Below are 21,841 nucleotides of genomic sequence, written 5' to 3' on the forward strand. Positions count from 1 at the left end.
TTGCCAATGTCTGGGTACATCAGTTTGGTTGAATATGTCGTGAGGCATGGTCACTGTTCCACAAATGCAAATAGCAACCAAAGAGATCAGGCCTTTGAAAAGAGACATAGAATCTGAATGCCTGGGGAAGGCAGGAAGACTCCACACCGTCTTGGGCACGACTCAAACAACATAAGGTCTTCCACAAGCCCCAAGGATGAGACTCATCAATGTTGCAGTGCTCAGAGTGTTGCTTTATAAATGATCCATTTCTTTTCCTGCTACAGAAAACTCAGTAGTATGTTTGTCCCTTTGTTCCAACTACAGGGCTGTAATGTATTTAATGGAAGAATGAAGAGTCAGCACAGAATCCAGCAGGATGTGCAAGGCAGGAGATTGCCCTTACGCAGCTTTAGCATCTGGGCTCCACTCAGCTCCTCACACTGACGGTGTGCAGGGGGCTTTGGCTGCTAATTCTGCCAGACTCCCACACAGCCGACAGGCCAAGCAGAGAGAGGGGGACCTAATTCCACTGGAGATACCAAACCCTGGAGTGCATAGTGTTAGAATAGATTGAGCTGCCTCTTCAGACTCACAAACTCCTTTTTTAAAGTTCTGTGTTAATAGATTCTTTAGTAAACTCAATTATAATTCAGAAAACTATCTAAAAGAAAACACCCCAGAATGATACATCCAGAGAATTTCCTCTGCAGGACTTAAAATTCAGAAAGGAAACCGACATTTTGTGTAAGAAAACTCGAAGTAAACTTYAGTGGTTTGCACTCTGTTATAGTCTCAATCTCAGTTGAATATCATGAAAACAAAAACAACAAACATCAGTACAAGTGAGCTAATTTTTAATATGGGGATTTAATAACCAAAGCAATGCCAACTAAAGAGAAAGGTTTTAACTCTGGATATTGGCTTACAGCTTCCCCTTCAATGTAAAATATCCTCTGCTTTTCAGAAATACAAACCAAAAGTTGTTCAACATTAAAGATGCCTCATAACAACTCTAAATCGATATGCTTAAGAAACAGTTTATTTCATAGTTACTAATGCTTTTGAGACTTTTTTTGATCATTATTCTGAACCTAGCTTTGTTTTATTTCATAAGAACATCTTCTGAAAGAATAGTAGCAATAAACTTTCAATGTTTTGATATTTTAATAACATTTAAATGATTAATGTAATACATTTACCAGTTAATGAGCATTGTTCTTTCAGTTTGTGCAGCAGTTGCACAGTATTAACTTAAGTGAACAGCTAAAATTAAAAAAATTAAACACCTCAGTTTCTGACCAGTCAGCTAGACATCTCTTTTAGTGCTTTCATTTTCAGAACACAACACTTCTTAAAAATCTGTTTGGAGGTCTAATCAAAAGTCTCTAATAAAGGGGCTGAAGCAGCCAAAAATCACTAATCAATTTTGAAGYTTTCCAAATAGTAAAGTCCAATGTTCATGGATTTTTTTTTTTTAGTACTTCTGTACGTGGAAAATATAAAACAATGTGGTATATTTTCTAGACATTTGCTGGAGAATCTTTTCCGATTTGTGATAAGAACTTTTCTTAGAACAAGAAGAGCCATTTGCCTGCCTCAGTACTCAAGATTTATTACAGCTATCATAAAAACATAGCTGCTTGTTGTTGTAATTACGATATAGCTATTAATGCGATACAACTTTTCCAAAAGTTATTGTCCCACTATGAAGTGTTCTCAGTGGATCTCTTGAAACAAAGATGCATTATCTGAGCTGCAAGGCTTCAAYAAAATATGATAAGGTGGTTGCACCTTCCAGTCAAGCACCACAATAAAAATACAACCTTTATGTCTGCAAATTTAGTTAAGCAAAAGAAACTTGCATACCTGTGACCTTTCAGTAATCTTCAGCCATATCTTAAAGCAAAAAATCTAGTAGGATTTCCTTGTTTTATAGCTTCTCTACATCTCTGGTATTTTTATAGGCTGTAATAGAGAAGCAAGCAAACCTGCACTGCCTGTTAAATTACAGTAACAAATTTTCTTGAATCTGCCAAAATTGTGTTGCTTACATTTTTTTTTTTCATCACTGAGGATATTTATTTTAATATACACTATCTAAAAAATAGTATTTTTAGGGGAATGACATAGTTAGAGCTCACTAGTTAGAGCCACTACACTACTGATGGACAGTTCTGTTCTTCACAGCACCTCCTCTCCATTCTTCAAAGCTGCTTGCACACCGACTGGGGAACACCCAACTCCTCAGTCCCGGGAGGCCAAGGAGCAGAGTGGTCAATAGTAATTATTGCCAGTGGGCTGTATTTAGAAACATATCCCTATATTGGAGCACAGGTACCATATTCAGAGCAGAAGAAAGCTCATCTATTCAAGGACCATAATCCAGCACCCCCATTCAAAGAGTTTTCCTTTGAGGCATGGAGGAAGACGATGCTTGTCCTTTCAAGACATCACTGATGGTATGGATGGGAAACAAAACTTGTCTTCTTCAGAGACATCCAACTTCTTTATCCAATAATTGTGAGGGATTAGGATTCAGCTTGTTTTCTGCCCTCCCCAGTGCAACCCTATTGCCTAACTTGGAACCCTTGTGAATACCAAGGTGATCCTGGGTTGCAGGAATGATCYGGCAGGATTGCCTCAATGATTGCTCGCACAGGCTCCCTCCTTCCTGCGGGAGACCCCAGGGCAGCTACAGACCTCGCTCTGCTTCTCTGATATCACCTTCTCTCTACTCAGCCCTTTGCCACTCTGGGTAGGAAGACAGGCAAAGCTGTACTTAAGATTTCAGAAGTCTGGCTCTTCTTAGTTCTCTGATGGGTTTTTTGGACCTTTGTGTGACATGAAAGCACTCACTCTTTTTTACCAAAGGTTGAACTATGCAATTCAAGTATTTTCAAGCCCTACTAACAATAATTACTAATAGTCCCTTGAGACCACTGATGTCAAAATTCATTTTARGTATTTTGACAGACCTCTTTCAAATCTAACAGACCTTGGTTAATTTTTGTCAACTGAGGCTAGGATATTTGACTCACATAACACATGGTGAGTCACTGCCTGGGTTGCACAGAGACCTATCCAGGAAATGTTTATTAGATGAAGCCCACCTAGACCAAATATGTAAAAACGGCAAGAGTCACAAGGCACTTGTCATGTTTCATAACCATACTCCCTAATTTATCTCCAAATATGAATGTGTTTCAACTCCCTAAAGAAATGTGTTTCAGCACCTCTCTACAGCTATAGCCCGGACAGCCCTGTCCCAGTGCAGATGCATATTCTAGAAGTATCCTTTTACTTAATATCAACAAGAGCTATAAGCAAGTATTTACACCGGAATGCATTTATACCTATGGCAAAGAAAGGCCCCAGTGACATCTCATGTTGCACATTTCCTTTCCTTTTTCTAGATGTGGCAACATGTGGATCAGGAAAACAGACATATGCAGCTTGAGAAATCCAAGTCTGAAAATGGCTGTCCATGCAGAACTTACTAAATCTACTTTTTCACATCTAAAAAAAATGCCGTGATTGGAGTCACTAAGAATGCAGCATCTCTAAATGAAGGGGTACTTTATCTTTCAGATAAAAAACAAATTGAGTTCCTGATCATTTATGACCATTAACGAAGCTGAGCACAGCAGTGTTGTTTACCTGTATGTTCAAAATACATTCCTGCTCTAGTAATCACTTTCTGCTTCCCTGAGTATTTCTGGGAGTTTCAACTGCAAATKCTATTCATCAGTTATGGCCTCATTTTGAAAACCTAATGAATGTTTCCAAAAGCACTGAGGGATTTGATTAAGCTATCACATGTCAGCACAAGTTTAGAGCATCTGAATGTTCTTGCCACAAAGTTTTGCACAGCGTTACCATCTCTGTCAAATTACAGTCAGCTTCACATGCAGGAGGGGACTATAGACTAATGGCAGATACTGTACTTCAGTGCAATATTAATCATCTGATTTTCAATTACATGTAAAGCTCTATTATCTAGAAGATGGTCATGGCTTTATGACTGCAATTAATTACAAAGATATTCCCCAGATTACCTCAMATAATTATGTGCCTTCTATAACACTAAAATAACAGCAGGTGTTCCTTTGACAAGCAAAGTCATCTCGATTTCTTGGGCTAAAAGTTGCTAGAGGTCCTTATTATATGAATTTTGCTAAGTAACAACAGATAATATCTTCAGAAAGAAACATTTCTTAAATTGAAAAGTAGTTAGATACAATGCAAGGACTTTTATTAATAGGAGAAAAAATATTAAACAGATATAGAGTGGTCTTTTTGTCATTTTCAGGCTATATTTTGTTGAATGAAAAACACGTCTCAAGCTGTTAGCAAGTTTTCCAGCTTTATTCTAAGATGCTTACTTCAACTATAATATCTCTGACTACTTATAGAAAGCCCACTTAAATAAGCACTTCTCATCTGTGGCATTTTAAAAAATTAAATTGTCCTGGTTTTAATTAGATTCCTTTGAGTTTATTTTAATTACTTCACAGGTTGAGGAAAGCCTCACTGTGAACACTGGTCTGAAATCTCTGATGTGTTTAATAACAGGCCAAAAAAAAAAAAAATCCATGGGGGGAAAAGCTCATCAAACTCTATTTGCAAGCATTCCTATATCTTCCACCAAGGTTAATATCAAGCAGCTTACCTTATCATCCAATTTCCGTGCACTGAAAGAAAGTTCAACGTAGTCATCATTGCCAGATAATTCTTCAGCAATCACCTAAATGGAAAACTCCATTTAAGTTTTGCATGGTATAGCGAAGAGGGAAAAAGATGGCATTTAACATTGGGAAGACTGGAGACCCCATTAGGAAACTGAAGTGTGATACGAGGTAAGAGGCTTCTCCTTGCAATCATGAAGGACTAAGTGTTCAGTTAATCCACTGCTCAGTTAATGGGCAGCAACTTGTTAAGGCTCCAAATCTGAATCACATCTGATGACACATTTATACCCTGGCAATCAGTTGTTAATTGACAGACATCAACGTCTACCATTGAGCCCTTTCTCCTGACCACGTACTTATCCTCAGATAGGACACTAGAGAATTCAACACAGTCTGACTATRTCTAAGGGATTAAAAAAGCCATACAGGAGTGGTGTTATTTGGACCTGAAACTTAGGCTACTCCTACACCATTTCAGTGTCATTTGGCATGCTAAATAGAAAGAGAAGTGAAGTCACCTGTCACTAGCTGCTATAACACATAGATCTACAGTAGGAGGGTTCTCCTGGTGCTGTTCGACTGCAATACAGTGGCAAAACCCTCACTGTAGATTCATTTGTAACAGTGATGCTGAAATAATTTACTGTAGTTCTTTCAGTGGTCTTGAGCTATGCTGATAATTATGTCAGTCACTGTGCTCTATGATTTTGATTAAAACCAAACCAAGCCAAAAACAAACCAGCAAAATACCCTCCCTACTGGCCACTGAAACACATCAGTAGAGAGGAAGTATTAACCAAATAGGGCTATTTAGCCGAAAAATGGTCTTTGAAACAAACCACAGCTTATTCTATTTGGCAGTTATAAAACCATTTCCTATTGCAAGTATCCTCCCCACAGACTAAATCACCCCAAAGAACACAGCTGTATCATGCCCACAATCACTTCCAGGCAGTCTGCAGCTTCAATAAACAGTATCTTTGGRGATTTTTAGGGCATTTCTGTCTTTTTTTTTTCTTTTCTTTTTTATGAGAAACTAGCTTAGGCCCACAGCAATAAACTGGTATTYCCTGCTGCAAAAAGTTCACCTGTAGCCGTGTACACCCACAAATGCCTCCCTGGGCATCACTGTCCAGTCACAGTATGTACCAATATGTACCTRGGCTTTACAAGCTCCAGGTAAGTGTGAGCTGGCTGAAAATACAGCCCATGGAGTCTGACAAAACGTTTTGCTTCCATGTTATCTGGCAGCTTAAAGGATCACATGCTAGGAATCACTGCCAGTRTGCTCAGATTTGCACACCCAGGTTCACAAATATGTTTAACTGAAAATAATGATGCCTCTCTTGTAAAGGCTGCCAGGCTTCTATCTGGAGAGGCTGCAAGGGATTGTTTTTTATCCCATCAGCACATAATAAAAATGTATTGATGAGACATTCCACAGCCACAGGCACAATAAAACTACAGAAAACTATTCTGAGAAAGGCACTTTCAAAATCCTGGGTAAAATTCATAATTCAATAAGCTAAACAAGTTAGGAAACTGATATTTGTAAATTCAACATTTGACAGGCACCTATGTGCCCTGGGACCAGAAATAATGAAAACTGATCCTTTTTGATTTATTCTCTTGAGAGAGTAAGCTTTTCACAGAGTTATTTTTGCTTGAGTTCATTTTTCTCTTGCTTGTGTAAAGTCTACCTGCTTTGCAGTACCGCTGTCTAGAAGCCCAAACAGGTAACTATGGTCTATGTTTTATGGTTATCAGCCCGTGTTAGGCCAGCAGGGACTATTTCTCTCATCCTCTGTATATCTCAGTTCATTAATTTTGTTTCCAGAACACTCTGCTAGCAAGTCCAATCATTTCAGTTGAACTAAACCATTCACGCTTTCACAAGACTAGATGCTTAGTGTCCCTGGCAGAACAAGAGGAGYGTCCAGACTGGGGCTGGGGAATTGAAATATGCCCTTATAATCCCTGCCGGCAAAACGCATCGCTTATTTAGTGAGCAAAAGTCTTTCATGGTTCTGCTCAGTCTGAATAAAGGGGAATTCTTTTCTAAAGCCAAACCAAGAATGGGTTTCACCTTGCACATTGAGCAAATCACTTCTCAGCCGGGCATTAAGGAAGAGAGCTAGGAAACAAAATGCCCTGGGCTCCCCAGAGTATTGCTTCTTACAGTCTGCTGTGTCTTCCCTGGCTATGTCCAATCTCTAATGCTTCAGAAGGCAAGAAAAAAACCCCAACCAACCAAMCAAACAAAAACAGTCAAACAAAGAGAAACCCATTTGGCTAATTGCATATGAAGGGTAAAAAAACTTTTTTAACCCCATCAGGCAAACAGCAGACAGTCCTGCAGTAACGTGTTTTATTACAGCCACTGTCTTAGTGAAGAGCTGCAAACGTCACAACCAAGCTAGATTCAGTGCAGAAAAGCATGATATCCCAACAAGCCAGGAAAGAGATGTTTTAATTTAATTTTCAGATTTTAGAATGCATCCAATTCAAAATAAAATACGTAATCCCATTGCAATTCTGCATTTTTTGTTGCTATTTTGGGGCAGGATGGTTTCCGATGTTTTTTAAGGAAGTGGAAAAGAGTCCAAAGGCCTTGAAACACAAGATGCCTTCAYCTTTCTAACAGTGACCATATAAAATTTGCATTTAATTTCATGAGGAATAAGGTGAGTGGTTCACATGCAACATCTTAAATTCAGAACCAAGCATGTCAAAATGGATAGAAGTGAACACTAGAGCTTTAAATAAAATCAAGCAGAACAACATTAGTGCTTTCAGCAAAGTGCCTTAAAATTAGTAAATACTATGGCTTTTGTAAAAAGACATGCATTATTTGTTACATTCTTTTATCATAAATATTTGTCAGAAACAGTAAAGGAATCTTTTAAATAAACAATSTAAATGCATTTCTCAATTAAGGGTTGTGCTGGTAACTTAGCAAGAGGCTTTTATGCAGAATAATCCACACTAGATGTTTTTAAATAAAAGGAAAAAACAGTGTATTTAGCATTGGCTTACTGTTATAGATGATTTCCCTGCTGTGTTCCCATGTTTGAGTAAGGACTTGGAGAGTTTCCTCTGAGAAACAATCTGCACAAAAATCAAAACAATTGGGAAAAATTAGAAGCTGTAGTAAATACATGACTTATTATGATTTCAATGTTATATTGTCTTTTTTTTTTTTTTTTTTTTTTTTTTTTTTTTTTTTTTTTTTTTTTTTTGTATCAAGGTACAGCCTTGATCTGAGGAAATCAAAATCTGAACTGAACAGAAAGAATTTATTTTGTTTTAAAAACACAACAACTCTAAAATCAGAAGAGACACAAGCAATCCAACCCTTACTTTTAGTTCTAAATTAGTCTCCTTTCTTACCACCTCAGCTGGAACACAACGTTGCAAATAAACTTGCCTATTAACATTTACAAATGTACCTCAAATAAATGTTATCAGAGCTATAATGACAAAAAAACCTATTTCTTGTCACAATGATGGTTACATTTCCACAGTAAACCTTTAAAACCAGACTTGTAAAAATATTAGAAAAATATAGGGTAGGAAAAAAGCTTTCAGTATTTCATAATCAGCAAGCTACAGTTCATGCACCAGTATCTCAGATCCTTCAGGCTGGTAAAGTTTACGACATATTAAAATGCTATTTATTGGAAAACTCCAAAGCATCAACAGATGTAGAGGTACCTCCAAATACAGCTTACATTGCCAACTAAAAYTACTTGCAATGTCACAGCATTGGAGCAGGATCATGTTGAGGTAGGTGCTGAGCCGACACTGAAGAAACGATTGTTCCTGCCCTAGGGAAGAACCCCAAACTCTGGCACTTGCCTTCTATGCTACAATCAGCCCTTTCCTTCATCTAACATTACCAGGACAGCTTCACTCAGATGGCTGAAATGTAATACCTCAAATAAAGTGGTCCACAAACAGATGCAAAACTATGGCTTTGGCAAAATACACAGAAATATTCATTGTAAAAGAGAGGCAATCATACAGTGTAAAGAACAACTCCAAACACTTCATTAGACTCCTGGGTGTTACGTGCACCTTAATGATAAGCCAAATCAGTACGTAATGGTCAAAATCATAGCACTGCAAAATCACAGCAACGCARAATCATGGGCATTATCAACAAGCTGCTAGGAGGCAGGAGAGAAAACACAGTTCTGACATAAATTCGAGCCTTGCAWCATCTCAGAGAAGGAATTTGACACCATAAACTACAATGGCAAAAGCCCAAATGTGATCTTGTTTTGCTTCATCTGAGCAAGGAGGCTACAGTGGATCACTTGAACATGGCAGGGGACAAGCAAGGTCTTCAAGGAGGTTATTTTTCCTACTTCCCCAAGCAGAATCAACATATTTCTGTCAGACCTAACAGGTATTTAATAACCTATCCAGTGAAGCACCACAAGCTTCACATGCTGCCATGCTCAGATCCCTGCCAGAAGAGTCTCCTCCAAACCTGGAATGGACAGAGACATGTCTTTAATGTCTTCTGAAAATTAGGGAATCTTCACAGCTCATGCAGATTTTGTTCCTTTCATAGTGCTTTTGAGTAAAGCTCCTGGTCATTCCTCCCTGTGTCCACCTTTCATAGATCACAGGACTTGATTGAGAATCCTCTTGTCCAGTTCCTAGGCTTAAGGCAGGGTCATTYAGGACAGACGTGTCTTTAATCAGTTCTAAAGGCAAAGTTCTTCAAAGGCAGAGAGAAACATCCTCCTCTGGTTATTTCAAATTATTATGTTATTTGTTATATTTACTGTAGGTATATTTTCCTAACAGCTAATCTTATTCTCTGCAATTTAAGACTGTTATTTCTGTCTAATCCACTATAAATAAGATAAATAATGTCTTTGTCTTTTAGGCAATCATTCATCTCAAGACCAATACCATCTTTGGAGAGTTGTCTGTAGACGACATTACCCAACTTCATTCTCTTTTCCTTTTGACCAGGTTTTCCAGACCTCAAACTGCTCTCCTCAATTCTCACTTTCCTTTTCAGGGCAGCCAGTCCTTATTGTTCCCTGACAGCTGCCATTGCTAAGGCACAGTAATAAGGCCAGTCCCCTAAGCCATCAGCATCACGGTGACACAGTGAGCACTCTCTATGAATAAACATGTGTTGGTGGACAAAGGCCTAATGATTGTTAATTAAGTGGCCAGTAAAAGGAATCTTCCATCTGGCAGCAATGTGCCAACATCATTGCTTCAAACGGCAATTAGTAACTTGGGATAAGCTTATCCTTGTCAGTTATCACTATCATTGTGATAATTGACAAGGAATTTTTTTTTTTTCTAGCAGTATATGACCCTTTTTGTTTGTGCCTTGTACAAAAAGCAGCTCTCAGTGGCTATAGCAGCCAAGTTTTCAGAAATTGCTATCATTTACATATCATGTTCATTGTGTAGCTGAACATCACTGTAAAAAGCATTTGAGTCCTGGTTGCCAACAACCAAGTTCTCGTCCTAAGCAATGAGCCCTTGAAGCATCTGCCATCGTCAATACAGAGAGCAGAACTCAGTACTGGGCCTCCTGCGCAGGGTGACACCTTGTGAAACCTGCACTGCCTAAAGCTRTCAAACCAAACACGGCCTCTCAGTATGATATATGAGCAGGAGGCCCTATTCCATATTTTTCTAGTGTCAGAAAACGTTTGTTCTAATTTCTTTGCTTGAATTAAATAGGCATATGTAATATCTAGTCATACACAGACACAATGTCAGTATATTGTTTTGCTAAAGGCTTCTGAAAGTGTTCCTGCAATCACTGTATGTCTCAGAAATTTTTGCTCCATTTTAAATCATAAGTTATTGCTAAAAGATGATCTCTGTGTTGCCAGGGACATTTCCCAGGACCTTTTGACAATGACAATGAAGGATCTATGATTCATTTCAGCTAACACAGACCTCCTATAAATAATGACCGAAACCTCCACGGATTATGGCCACAGCTCTTTTTTGATTTATGCACCGTGACACCTGGCTTTTGTGACATATAAACCACGGCTCTCTGATTTTTACAGCAGCAAACATTGGGCCAATAGTCTCAGTGGCATGTAAAGGGGTATGCAATATAGCTTCCTGCCCACTGTGTAAATGTTACAGATTGGGATCATTTTTAGTTCATGGTACCATGCTGTTCTCAAACCAAAGAAGTGATACAAACACAAGTCCAGACTGTACAGCACTGTACAGCAACCTGTGTTTATAAAACTGCAGTTGATTTTTTTCAGAGCTTCCTAAAGATACAGCTCTCTCAACTGTTTTCCACAAAAMGTGCTAAAATACATATTTGGCTTAACGTAAAGCATCTTTTATCTTAGCTCTGCTCCTTTCTTGACAAGCATTGCTAATTTTACACCATACTCATGCAGGCAAACCAAAGATGGTAGGCAAATGCTTAGAGATTTAACATTTGAAAAATATACCTTAAAGCTTGTCACTTAAAATATTAGGGCACTCCAACTCATTTAGGTCAAATATAAACTTCTAAATATCCACAAGTAAACAGATGGACATTACTCATGTTTCACTTGTGCAAGTGGATATTCAGTTTAAGCAAGGGTAGAAGAAGAAAGGTAGCTCTGGCTCACAATCTAAAGACTGTCCCCTCTTATTCATACATTTATCTTTATTTTGCTCTGGGATGAAGCAAGATTTACAGTGCCATGTGTCTCTCCTGCTGTCTGTCCCCTAGCTTCTTCTGAACCCATCAAATTATTTCCAGAAATGGTAACACAGGTCTCAGAGGTGCCTCAAACATCCTGCATTTCAACACAAAGGGAGGCCAGGCAGCAGGTGGCTATCAGGGTCCTTACCCTGTACTCATGAAGGTTTGGGGAGAAGTTCAGTCCTTCACAGATACTGAATATATGTCCTTAATACAGAAGGCTTCCTTCCTGATCAGAGGATTTCTTGTTTCCTCTTGGTAGTACCAGTCTGACTACTCTACTCATCATTCTCTTATACACGACCCTTTCTGTAACATACCACTCTTCAGGATTTCTTTTGATCCCTATGGCATTGATCAGTTCGCAGCCTATTTACATCTGAATTACAGCTCTGCCTGTCTTTGTTAAAAAACTGTATCTGAAAGTAGTCAAATCAAAACAGAACACTGTGAAAAAAAGATAGCTATATCACAAGAGGAAATAATAATATTACAGGAAATAGCTTATTGATGGCATAAAACATCTTTGGATTTAATTAGTATGCAGTGTGTGCAGCCTTTCTACAATTAGCTATTATTAAAACTCTCTGAAACAGAACAGAAACAGTTCTCTACAACAGAAAACTAGATTTTAAATTAGTTTTCTAGATTGCCACAGTAATTGAAACAAAAGATAACATATATAAAACAAAGCAGTGCAAATTGTGCAAGTAATTCCATTARCTTTGGTTGGCAAGAGTCATCTATAACAGAAAATCTCACAGCTTTAGGGTTCACATTGCAATGTCAAGAGGCAACCTTGGGCTCTCTGTGAACTTAGGTGTGGAAATGCTGAGGGAAAGCGAGACTGCTGCATGGATGGTGCATTTGTGCTCTGAGTCACCCCTGTAGAAAATGATATTTTATCTAAATGCTATTTAYCATTCATCCCACTAATGAATAGGGGAGCCTCATACGGAGGAGATCAAAGACCAAGTAAGGTATTCAGATAACTATGGAGCACAGAGACATCTTATGAGATGTAAGAATCTGGAAACCTTGAAAATTCCAACTTTTGCTCCACAGAAGCAGTCTATTGAACAGCTATTCTCAGACAGACTATTTTGATTAAAATAATTTGAATGCAGTCATGGCTCTTCTAACCTTTCTTTAATACAAAAGCAAGGAGATTTGCAACGGCTGAAACTTCATTAATGAACAATCAGAATTTTCAAGTCTATAAGCTGCTAATGATACCATTAAAAGTATTAATGCAGACAACAATACTTCTTACTGAGAAGAAGTCTTTCCAATATGACTTTTATACATGTGCATTTATGAGAAACATTAATCCTTTAAATAATACTGGAACAGGCTCTTGACAGCACAAGACATTTCTCTGCTGAGTTTTCACTACAGGTTCCACGCTTTTTGAGCAAGTAAAGGGGCTGTGAATTGTAACAATACTTTCACATTTCTCTAAATTAAAAGACGGAAAACAGGACATGGAAGCACAAATTGGCAGAAACCAACTGTAGTAAGTAATAGAAGAAAAACTACTCCACTGCAGAGCTCTGTTCTTAGCATTTAGGGAATAACAACTTCACTGGTTTTTAAACAGGACTCTTGACTGTCTTGGCAGCATAATTTTGTTCAATCAAAACAAACTTGTCAGAAAATGATTATTTACTGGAACCATTTTTGAGAGTTCTTAGGTATTAGCCTGAGACGTTTGGGAAAAACTTCAGACAAAAGAAATTTCTATGAGAAYCTCCTAACACTTAATTCTGGTGTGGTTAAGAAGTGAACTTGGGGTATTAGAAAGTTTAAGCCCCTACTGTACTAAATAATATCTTTTGAGTGCATTATAAATTTAATGCSATATAAAATAGAACAATTTTTAAAAAGAGCTATAAAGAGGCTCAGAAAACACACAGGCAGTAATACAAAAGCATAAAAGGSCTTGAATTTGCAGTTATCCCATTCTAGCTGAATATCCAGACAATTAAACTATTCATGTTTTGACAGCATTTGTCCAAGTTTTTTTTCCATTAGGTTTTGATGGACAGCAAAAAAAAAAAAAAATAAACCACTCTCCTGCCCCTTGGTTCAAATGATCACAGTTACTCTGTGTRCTCGGGTCTACTGAATGATTCCAGAAGCACAAACGAAGGAAAAGACTCTTTAAATGCTTAAAAGTAAACAAACAAACCAACCAACTTCCCCCAACCCCTTAAAGAGTCAGAAGCCATTAGTTTATTTAAAGCTTTTCAGCCTAACTGCTTTCAGGAAATGTCTCTATTTAGCACAGTGACTTTTTCCTGACTRCACACAGCAGGTCTACATCCATGACCATTCACTCTACTTGTGTACAGAGGTGCAGCACATGAAATGCCTGCTGATGCTTCTACGGTTTGCATGCAGGCATAACTAGGATTGCATGCCAGAATGTTGCTAAGTGCAGGACTTACTGGTAAAGATGGATCCAGAGTCGGCTCGACTCTGCAAAAGCAGTAGACATAAAGCTCCTGCTGAAAGAGCTAAGAGAAGTGTGTCTCTAGATACTTTTCGCTCTCTTGGGACACATTTATTTCAGCATTTGGGAGAAGACTGTTTTATTCAGTCATGAAATTGATGTACAGAAAGAAGCTCATGTCCAAATTAGCTCAAGAAAAGCCATGGTTTTGTTAACATCGTAAAAAATGCAGTAATTACATAGAGTTTCCAAGTTTGGCTGCAAGCTCTGTATATACAAAGTATATCTGTATATCTGTGTTGCAAGATTTTGAGTTCTGGATTCCTCAAGGCTGGCTCTTCTTAGATGACAAGTCCAATGCTAACTTTTTTTTTTTTTTAGATGAGTTGAGGAATATTTCTGGTCTGGAAAACTGAGAGAAAAAACACTATCACCAAAAAATGTGGTAATGTTATCAGAGACTGCAAGGTTACAGTTGTGCTTTCAGATTTCACATTCTTATTTTTTCTTAGTTACCATTAAAATTACTGCAACCTACCCAACTGTGTACTATTTATAGGGATCAAATCATTATAAAGACATGCTTTTGCTACAGGCAGCAGCAAGGACAAATTTTCTTTTGTTTTTAAGCCAATTATGAGAGAAAAGAATTTCTTTTCTATGTTTCTCACTCTTCTAGGTATTATAGGAGTAGCTTATTTTGACTGACTGCAGCTATAAAACATCCACAAGCAGTCTGTCAGAAAGAACAGCCTTCACTATGCATTCAAAGGATTCTAAGAACCAATACTTTCATGTTGAGCTTTCAAGTCAGGAAATGCATGTATTTCTTGTTCCTTCTTTGAGTAAAAGTTTTCCCCTTTCAGCATGTTTGGCCCCAGGTTTTTGACTTTTCTTGAATAACAGAAGGGAGAGGGAAAAAAGGGTTGTGTCGGGGTTAGGGAGGAACAAGAAGGTGATAAATAGAGAGTGGAAGCTTTGCAGGATCTTCTCACGTTCAACTTATAAGCTTATGTGAAAGGACCCAAAAGATAATCCAAATGAGAGCACTGCCTTCCCTCATTGACACACAAGCTACCCAAAATCACAGAGTGAACTGCCAATCTAAACTCAGCTCAGTGAAAGTGAGACCAGCTTCAGGATTGCTATCATTGCCAGAGCAGAGATCTGTGTCATAAGATGCTGCATAACACAAAGCCTGCCAGTTAGAAATAAACTCTGTAATGCCTGGGACACTGTAGCACACGACCAGTCAGCAATACAGGAATTTGCTGCAGCCCTGGTTCTGCCAACTGCTAGATATCGATCCTTTCAGTAGGAGTGATCACCTTTACATTTTGTCATCTAAAAAGCTCAGTATCTTCTCCAAGACAGCTATCCAGGCTCTCTTCATAACTGATGGGGAGAGACAGATATCTCCTGAAGGCAATTTATCCTAATCTATGTTGGGTGTCTCAGGTGGAATGAATCACCTACTGGAACTGTTTCTCTCTGCTGACTAGAGATGGAAATTAGAAGACTGAGAGTTAGATCTAGACACCTAACTTCAGGATGACAGAGAGCCAGGGAAACGAATCCAACCCTATCTCTCTATTTGCCACATCACTAGGCACTAGCCTATGGGAATAAAATATATTTGTAAGAATTCCTTGGATTGGGAACTTGCTTTAAATCCCATATAATGCTAGGGACAATAACTTTCTCCTCAGCAGTCTCTCTGTCTCGCAACACTGGTATGATGAACCTATGGTTTTATTGGTATATAATTGGTATATAATGTATATATTGTATATAACCAACCRATTGTTGATGCTTAACTTTCTGAAGCACTGGATGACTGAAGCTGCACTGCAACAGTAAGTGAAACCAACAGAAATTCTTAATTATCTAGCTCAAAGAGTTGATTAAGAATTTTGTCATGAATGACAAACTTTATCTATCAATCTTATAACAAGCGAAGTATTTCACATAAGAACAAAACAACAACAACCAGGGAAAAAACATGGCAAAAAAACCTACTTGTCCAAGAGTGCATTCCATACCACCCAGGAAATCTGCTTCCTTCAGTCCATTGTGATTGCTGCTAATGTCATGGACCTCGAACCGCAGGCGCTGCACCTCTTCAAAGTAGAAGTCCACTGTGAACAGCTTGGAGAAGACAGGATTTATGCAGGTTCGAATCACTTCTGTCCTGTCGACCTGCCAAAAGAAAGAGAGAGATCATGTAAGTGGCTTCTTTTTCTACCAGTGATGGACTACAATGACTACAGGTTGCTTACTTATCAGGAACGATAGTGGTGACTGTGGCCATAGATCATTTGCCTGGGTCTTTTGCAGGTCTGATTTTTGTGCAGGGCTGGGCACATACATGAGACAGGGCCAACTTCCCTTGTCTCTCCTTTCTAGTAAGTCTGATGCAGGAATTGCATCAGCAACTGTCCCCCATCTCCTGTGCAGGGTGAGTGAGGACTGAGTGCATTAGGCTGTTGGGTGGCAGAAGCAGGCGCTGTACACAGGCAAAACAGCCTGTGCCAGGGCACACAGCCAAGCAGCGCTTGAAAGACAATTCTAAAGATCTCACAAGAGCAGGTTTCAGTGGCACAACGTATACATGAATGCAAGGACAGCATGTGATCAACAGAGAAAGGCTGAGAGAGATCAGGTCACAACCGTTTGCACTGCAGAGAAGCATTCAATAAAATACTGGACATTTTGGAGTTCTGAACGCAGTGGCAGACTGTGAAAGATAAATTTATGTTCAAAACCACCTACAATACAGTACAGTACAGCTATGACCAATAGAGCTAGATTACGGATGAATTTGACCAGTAGGAATTTAAAACAGAATAAATCTTATATACACCCCAAGAAACCAAATAAGCTTTAATTAAACTCTTACAAGACTTCACCAAGCTGATCTTATTTTAAAATTTAGAATTTAATGAGATGTCAGCAGGTGAAAAGTCTAGTATGATTAAGTTGTCTTGCCTCAGCAAGGTAACTCCCCTCAGCTTAACCACAGAAACCAAAGCAGGCTATGTTTTTAGAGCAACTAAGACAATTTTAGCCAACATATCCCAGTTTGGCTTGGGTATGACTGGACACATACACAATTCATTATTGTGGTGGACGAGCCGGAGGCGACTTGCCTTCCCTGTGGCAATCTAATCACTTTGGAGCACTTATTCATCTCTTGATGAATACATGGAGAACTCCCTATCCACAGCAATGTTAAACCTCTCCAACTTAGCAGGGACGTTATAAAAGACAGATAACACAGTTCCTCCTAATAATACATATTCTCCGGATTTTGGAAATATGATAATAAAAGAGATGGAGAGGTATATGGTAACTTGGTGATTACCTAGACTAATGAATGTATAAATAACTTCAGAATTTCTACTTCCAGTTGTACCAATTCAACAAAACACAACAGCAGCAGAGCAATACAGTTTTAGCAAACTCAAAGGAAAAGCAATACCCCCAAGTAATTATTCCTTTTGGACAACTTGCATTATTAAGGAGCTGAGAACTAGATCCAAGGCAAATCACATGTTTTATAAATACATCAAATGTTCACTTCAACAAGTTACAAGAATGTGACAGATTATATGTTGCATATTCCCACCTCCAAGCCTTACAACTGCTGAAGAGAYAGCACAAAATCTAAACTGCTATTTCTTCAAAAAAAGGTGCTCAGAGTGTTTCTCACTTTTCTTAAAATACAGAGGCTGGATTTCGCATTTTTGGAAAGAGGCTTTTGCAACTTTTCAATGTGATGCATTACTGGTGACACTGTAAGCAATGTACTTCATTTCTTTTTTTCCACTGCCTTTGCCTTCATGTAGTCAAAAAGCTAATAATTCTGTACAATTCCAGGAGCTGATCCTAAAATGAAGTAGGACTTGGGCACATCAGTCACTGAGCATGAGTTGGCTTTTACGCCACGGAGGGGACAAATTACATTGCTCCAAGGAAGAGTGATGAGATCCTTTGTCTGATTCCTGATCAGGAGCATCTGTTGTGAACAAAAAAATGACAGCCACTTGCTTCACATCTCCGAGTTTACAGCGCATTAGCCGCCATGGTAGTTATTGGCAAGGACACAAAGAATCGAGTAAATCACGTGCAAGAAGCAAAAAAAAAAAAAAGAAAAAAGAAAAAAAAAAGAGCAATTCTCAGGAGCACAGATTTACTGTAGTACTCAAGAAAGGTGTCAGATTGACAGCTTTAACAGCTGAAATCCTTCAGTTAATCATCAAACAGATGCTACTAGTCACCAAACAGATGCAGACCAGTGCTACCATCGCTGCCCTCGCACAGCTTTGTCAATGCGCTGACTATGCCGAGACAGGAACATCGTGAGAAGGAAACAAGCCTTATTTATTTAACTCAACTCTTAATCTCTTCGCTTAGACTACCCCAAAATGATGGTGCTGGTAACAGTGAGGCAGAGCATAATAAGAATAATTTAAGTGAGAAAGGACACCGGCTGCCTGCCTTCAGCTGCTCTGCCTGGGTCAGCATTTTTTGCTGTCTAAGTGGCCTGAATTCACCACTGCTGATACAATATGAAGCATTCCTTTCTTAAGATGGCCAGTCAGCTCAGTGGCATTTTTATAACTAAGGTTCCAAGCAGAGCAGTTTGCAACTGTCACTAACATCTCTCCCATGCTGAGTGATTCGCCACTTCCAGAAGAGCCATCACTTTAGGAAGCAGTGCACCGACAGATTCAATAAGCAAACCATTTCAACGATCTGTTTTAAACTTTACTTTATAGTCATACCTTAATTTGGTTCAATCTCCTAAACTCCTTCCTTTTAAGTCTATAATTTAATGGTAATTGAGTGGTTTAAATAGCTTTATTAGTGTGGCAGATCTCCCCAGGCACTAACTAGAGTTTCTCTGTCATTTCTTCTCATCTCCAGTGTCCTGCTGCTCCCGTCCTCCAGTGTGAAATGTGGCAAGATTTAGGCTTGTGTTCAACATGGGTAAAATACATGGCTGTTCAAGGGAGTCACGTGCATGAAAAGGGAGACACAGGTCTGCACACAGTGACATTAAGAATTTCAGCCCCACAGAGCAGCAGGACACTGCTTTTTCCAGCCTGCGATTGACTGACACCCTTCTCTTGACAGACACTGTACTGGAATAAAGCCACAATACTGAATTTCCCCAGTCTTCACACATTATTGAGATGATACATCATGCCAGCATGTCAGAGAGTGCTTGACAAAAAATCTATATAGAAAGAAGCAGTGCCCAAATCTCTCCAATGGTAAAAAATCCTTCATGCAGTCAGTATGTCTCAGCAGTCAGCAGTGTACAATGGCATTAGCCCCATTAGCCCTAACTTGTCCCCAATGTGCTTTGTCAGCATGTTTCACAGTTTCTCTGTCTTTGGCTATAAAGTCTAACTGGGTCCTTTGCAKGCAAAGCTTGCATTTATGTCCTCGCTTTACTGTGTGGCAGGATTGTGCACTGATGAACAGTTGGTGTTTTTCTTGTCAGGAAAGCGGTGGTGAACAGATAATTCAATAAATTCACTATCTCTCAAGGAGTGATTTGGGAGGAAAGGTGCTATATAAAAATAAGACATAATCTTATTTGAATTCTACTGCTTATTAGAAGCTGCTTCTTCTTGAGCATTGCTGCTCTGATGTTTAATTTTATAAACTTAAGGTTCTCTAAGAAGTGCAGGATGAGTGTGAAACCTCGAGAAAAACTGGTGGGAATAGTGCTAGATACAGTTTCTTGCTGACATGAAAGAGGCCACAGTCTAAATCATTGCCAATACCAGGAAAAGGCCAACTTGTTTTTGTCCCAAGCAAGTCATCTCAGTACCTGCCCAACCTGCTGCATTCAAAGTAACATCTGCTAACACACCCCATGCTAACACAGAACCCGGCCCGTGTCAGTTTGCAAAGATGTCAACCTTACACCCTTTCTCCTTAATACCACGAGTAGAATCAGAGATTTCCACTAACATGGATGATGAAGATAGCTATAGAAAATACCCTACTGCTTTGCCCAGCCTCCTCCACTGAACTTTCAACTGAAAATTCAGAAAGTAAGAACTGAGCTTGAGTGCACTCCACAACATAATGAAGAACACTAGCAACCATGATAAATCTCCATTTCTTTCGCTGGAGAGAGTTTTTAAGTCCAACAGTGCCTGCGATAAACAAGTAACACTTTCACTTCTGGTCTTGTTACAAAAAACAAGCAACACCTAGTAAATTTTCACTGACAGAGAAGTAATTCAGCAGCTAAAGTAYGGGCTGAGAATCACCTCTCTACTCCCTGCCTTTAGCTGTAAAGCAAAGCAAAGGAGCAAGAGCCAGCACATGGGGAGATTTATTATTTCTTTTCCTATCAAAATTGTTAGCAGTAGAAGCCATTACATATTCAAGGGATAAACAATGATCACGTAGAAGCTCATTCTGTTACCTGGTGTCTATGGCTTTGAAGTGATTATAAAACAGTGCTTTCATAGCATGCCCCTGGGAACCAGGGAAACAGAATTATCTCCAGGATCTGAGGCTTCTCACCTCAAGGCAATGCTTTAGCATTTAACACAGATCAGCTCCGTGGAAAGCTTAGTGTCCTAGATGGAGAACTGGTACCTATTTGTTGCTYGTTGTACTTCTGGCAAGCATACAAATAAGTAGCATGAGCCACTAAATTTTCAATGGCTGTTACTCAACATTTCAGAGGCTAAATAAGAGGCTCAACATAAGAACAGGGAAGAGGGGGCAGGAGTCAAACAGCAGGGGGAGAATTCAATGTCTTCTCACCAATAGAAGATTCCTTCTGGTGGTATTTTAATTGCATTCATGAAAGAGCATGGGAATGCAATAGTTAATAACAAGACCCCCTGCCTCATGAACAAAGAAAAAGCCCTGGACTGCAGAATTGTTGGCTGAGAACCTGCACAGACACTGCATCTCCTTAAGTGATTTTAAAATACCAGTCAAAGAGCCATAAAAATGCAAATTTCATTAAAAAGACAGGGGAAGTAGACATTCAGCCCAAAGTGTGAACACTCACTGTGACTGCTATGTTTTTAGCAAGTTCCTAGGCCATCAAAAACCCATCTTCCCTATGTATTTTATATATCAGCAGGGAAAAAAAAATGAAGTATTTTCAGTAGAAGCCAATACAAAATGTTGATTAAATTATAAAAATCACATTTGTCAGCTGAGATGGCAAAATGTACAAGGTGAAGGGGTAGCATTATTTTTAGGATCTTYACACAAACAGCACCAACTGTTGGTGCTGGCAAAAACTGTTAACATTAATCCAGTAGTCCAAAAAGACGAGACCTTCAGCTGGGATGGGAAAGAGCCATGCTCAGTCCTCACTATGCAGAAAGCAGGAGCTAAACTGCTTGGGAGCCCTTGCGCAAAGGGCGCTCCTGGTTTCCTGCAACAGAAGAGATCTCTGGGGAAAGGAGGGCAGCCACATTCACCTTCGGGAGCATTTGGGGCAGAGCACTGACACCCTTGTAGCATGCATGAAGATGGGAGCACAAAGGGAAGTCCCCCCACTCAGTGTCCTGCAGGAAACCTCAGGTTCAGGGATCACGTAATGCATTAATGAATACTCAAATCTGCCCTGAATGCACTGCTTACTCTCCTTTGGAAAGAAATGGTTTCATTTTATTCAGATAGTGTCTCATATTACACAACTCAAGTGTGTTTTGGCTGGAATCATGATTTTTAGTCACTGTACAGGCTGGAATAAAAACAAACCGACTAAAATGGTTCCTGTGGAACAATCCCACTGCATCTTTGATGACTTTCTACACGATACACTGGTGAGACTCCATCTGCTTCACTACTGCTAGAAGAACTATTTTGCCATAGTTTAAGGATAGTTATAGTAGGATTACATTGCTGTAATATGGGTAGAGTCTAATCCACTATTTTCTACCAAAAATATTTAAAACAAATAAATAACAAACAAATAAATAAATCCCACACGTGTAAACTCACAATTGTAAAATG

The 21,841-nt window shown here is 39.0% G+C and overlaps 1 protein-coding gene across 1 annotated transcript in view; it reads right to left on the reverse strand.

Annotated features, from left to right (window-relative positions):
* The window catches only part of LOC112952624 (copine-4), a 93,316-nt gene extending 77,388 nt beyond the window's left edge, over positions 1-15,928 (reverse strand). Inside the window, exons 1-3 of the mRNA XM_026045516.1 lie at positions 15,851-15,928; positions 7,707-7,778; positions 4,652-4,726 (exon numbers count right to left, since the gene is read on the reverse strand). Of these exons, the coding sequence (XP_025901301.1) occupies positions 4,652-4,726; positions 7,707-7,778; positions 15,851-15,871 (168 nt within the window). The 5' untranslated portion in view covers positions 15,872-15,928. The remainder of the gene's footprint in view (positions 1-4,651; positions 4,727-7,706; positions 7,779-15,850) is intronic.
* Between the last annotated feature and the right edge of the window lie 5,913 nt (positions 15,929-21,841).

Source organism: Nothoprocta perdicaria, unplaced genomic scaffold, assembly GCF_003342845.1.
Source record: "Nothoprocta perdicaria isolate Ctin4 unplaced genomic scaffold, notPer1 scaffold_40, whole genome shotgun sequence".
Taxonomy (NCBI): Eukaryota; Metazoa; Chordata; class Aves; order Tinamiformes; family Tinamidae; genus Nothoprocta; species Nothoprocta perdicaria.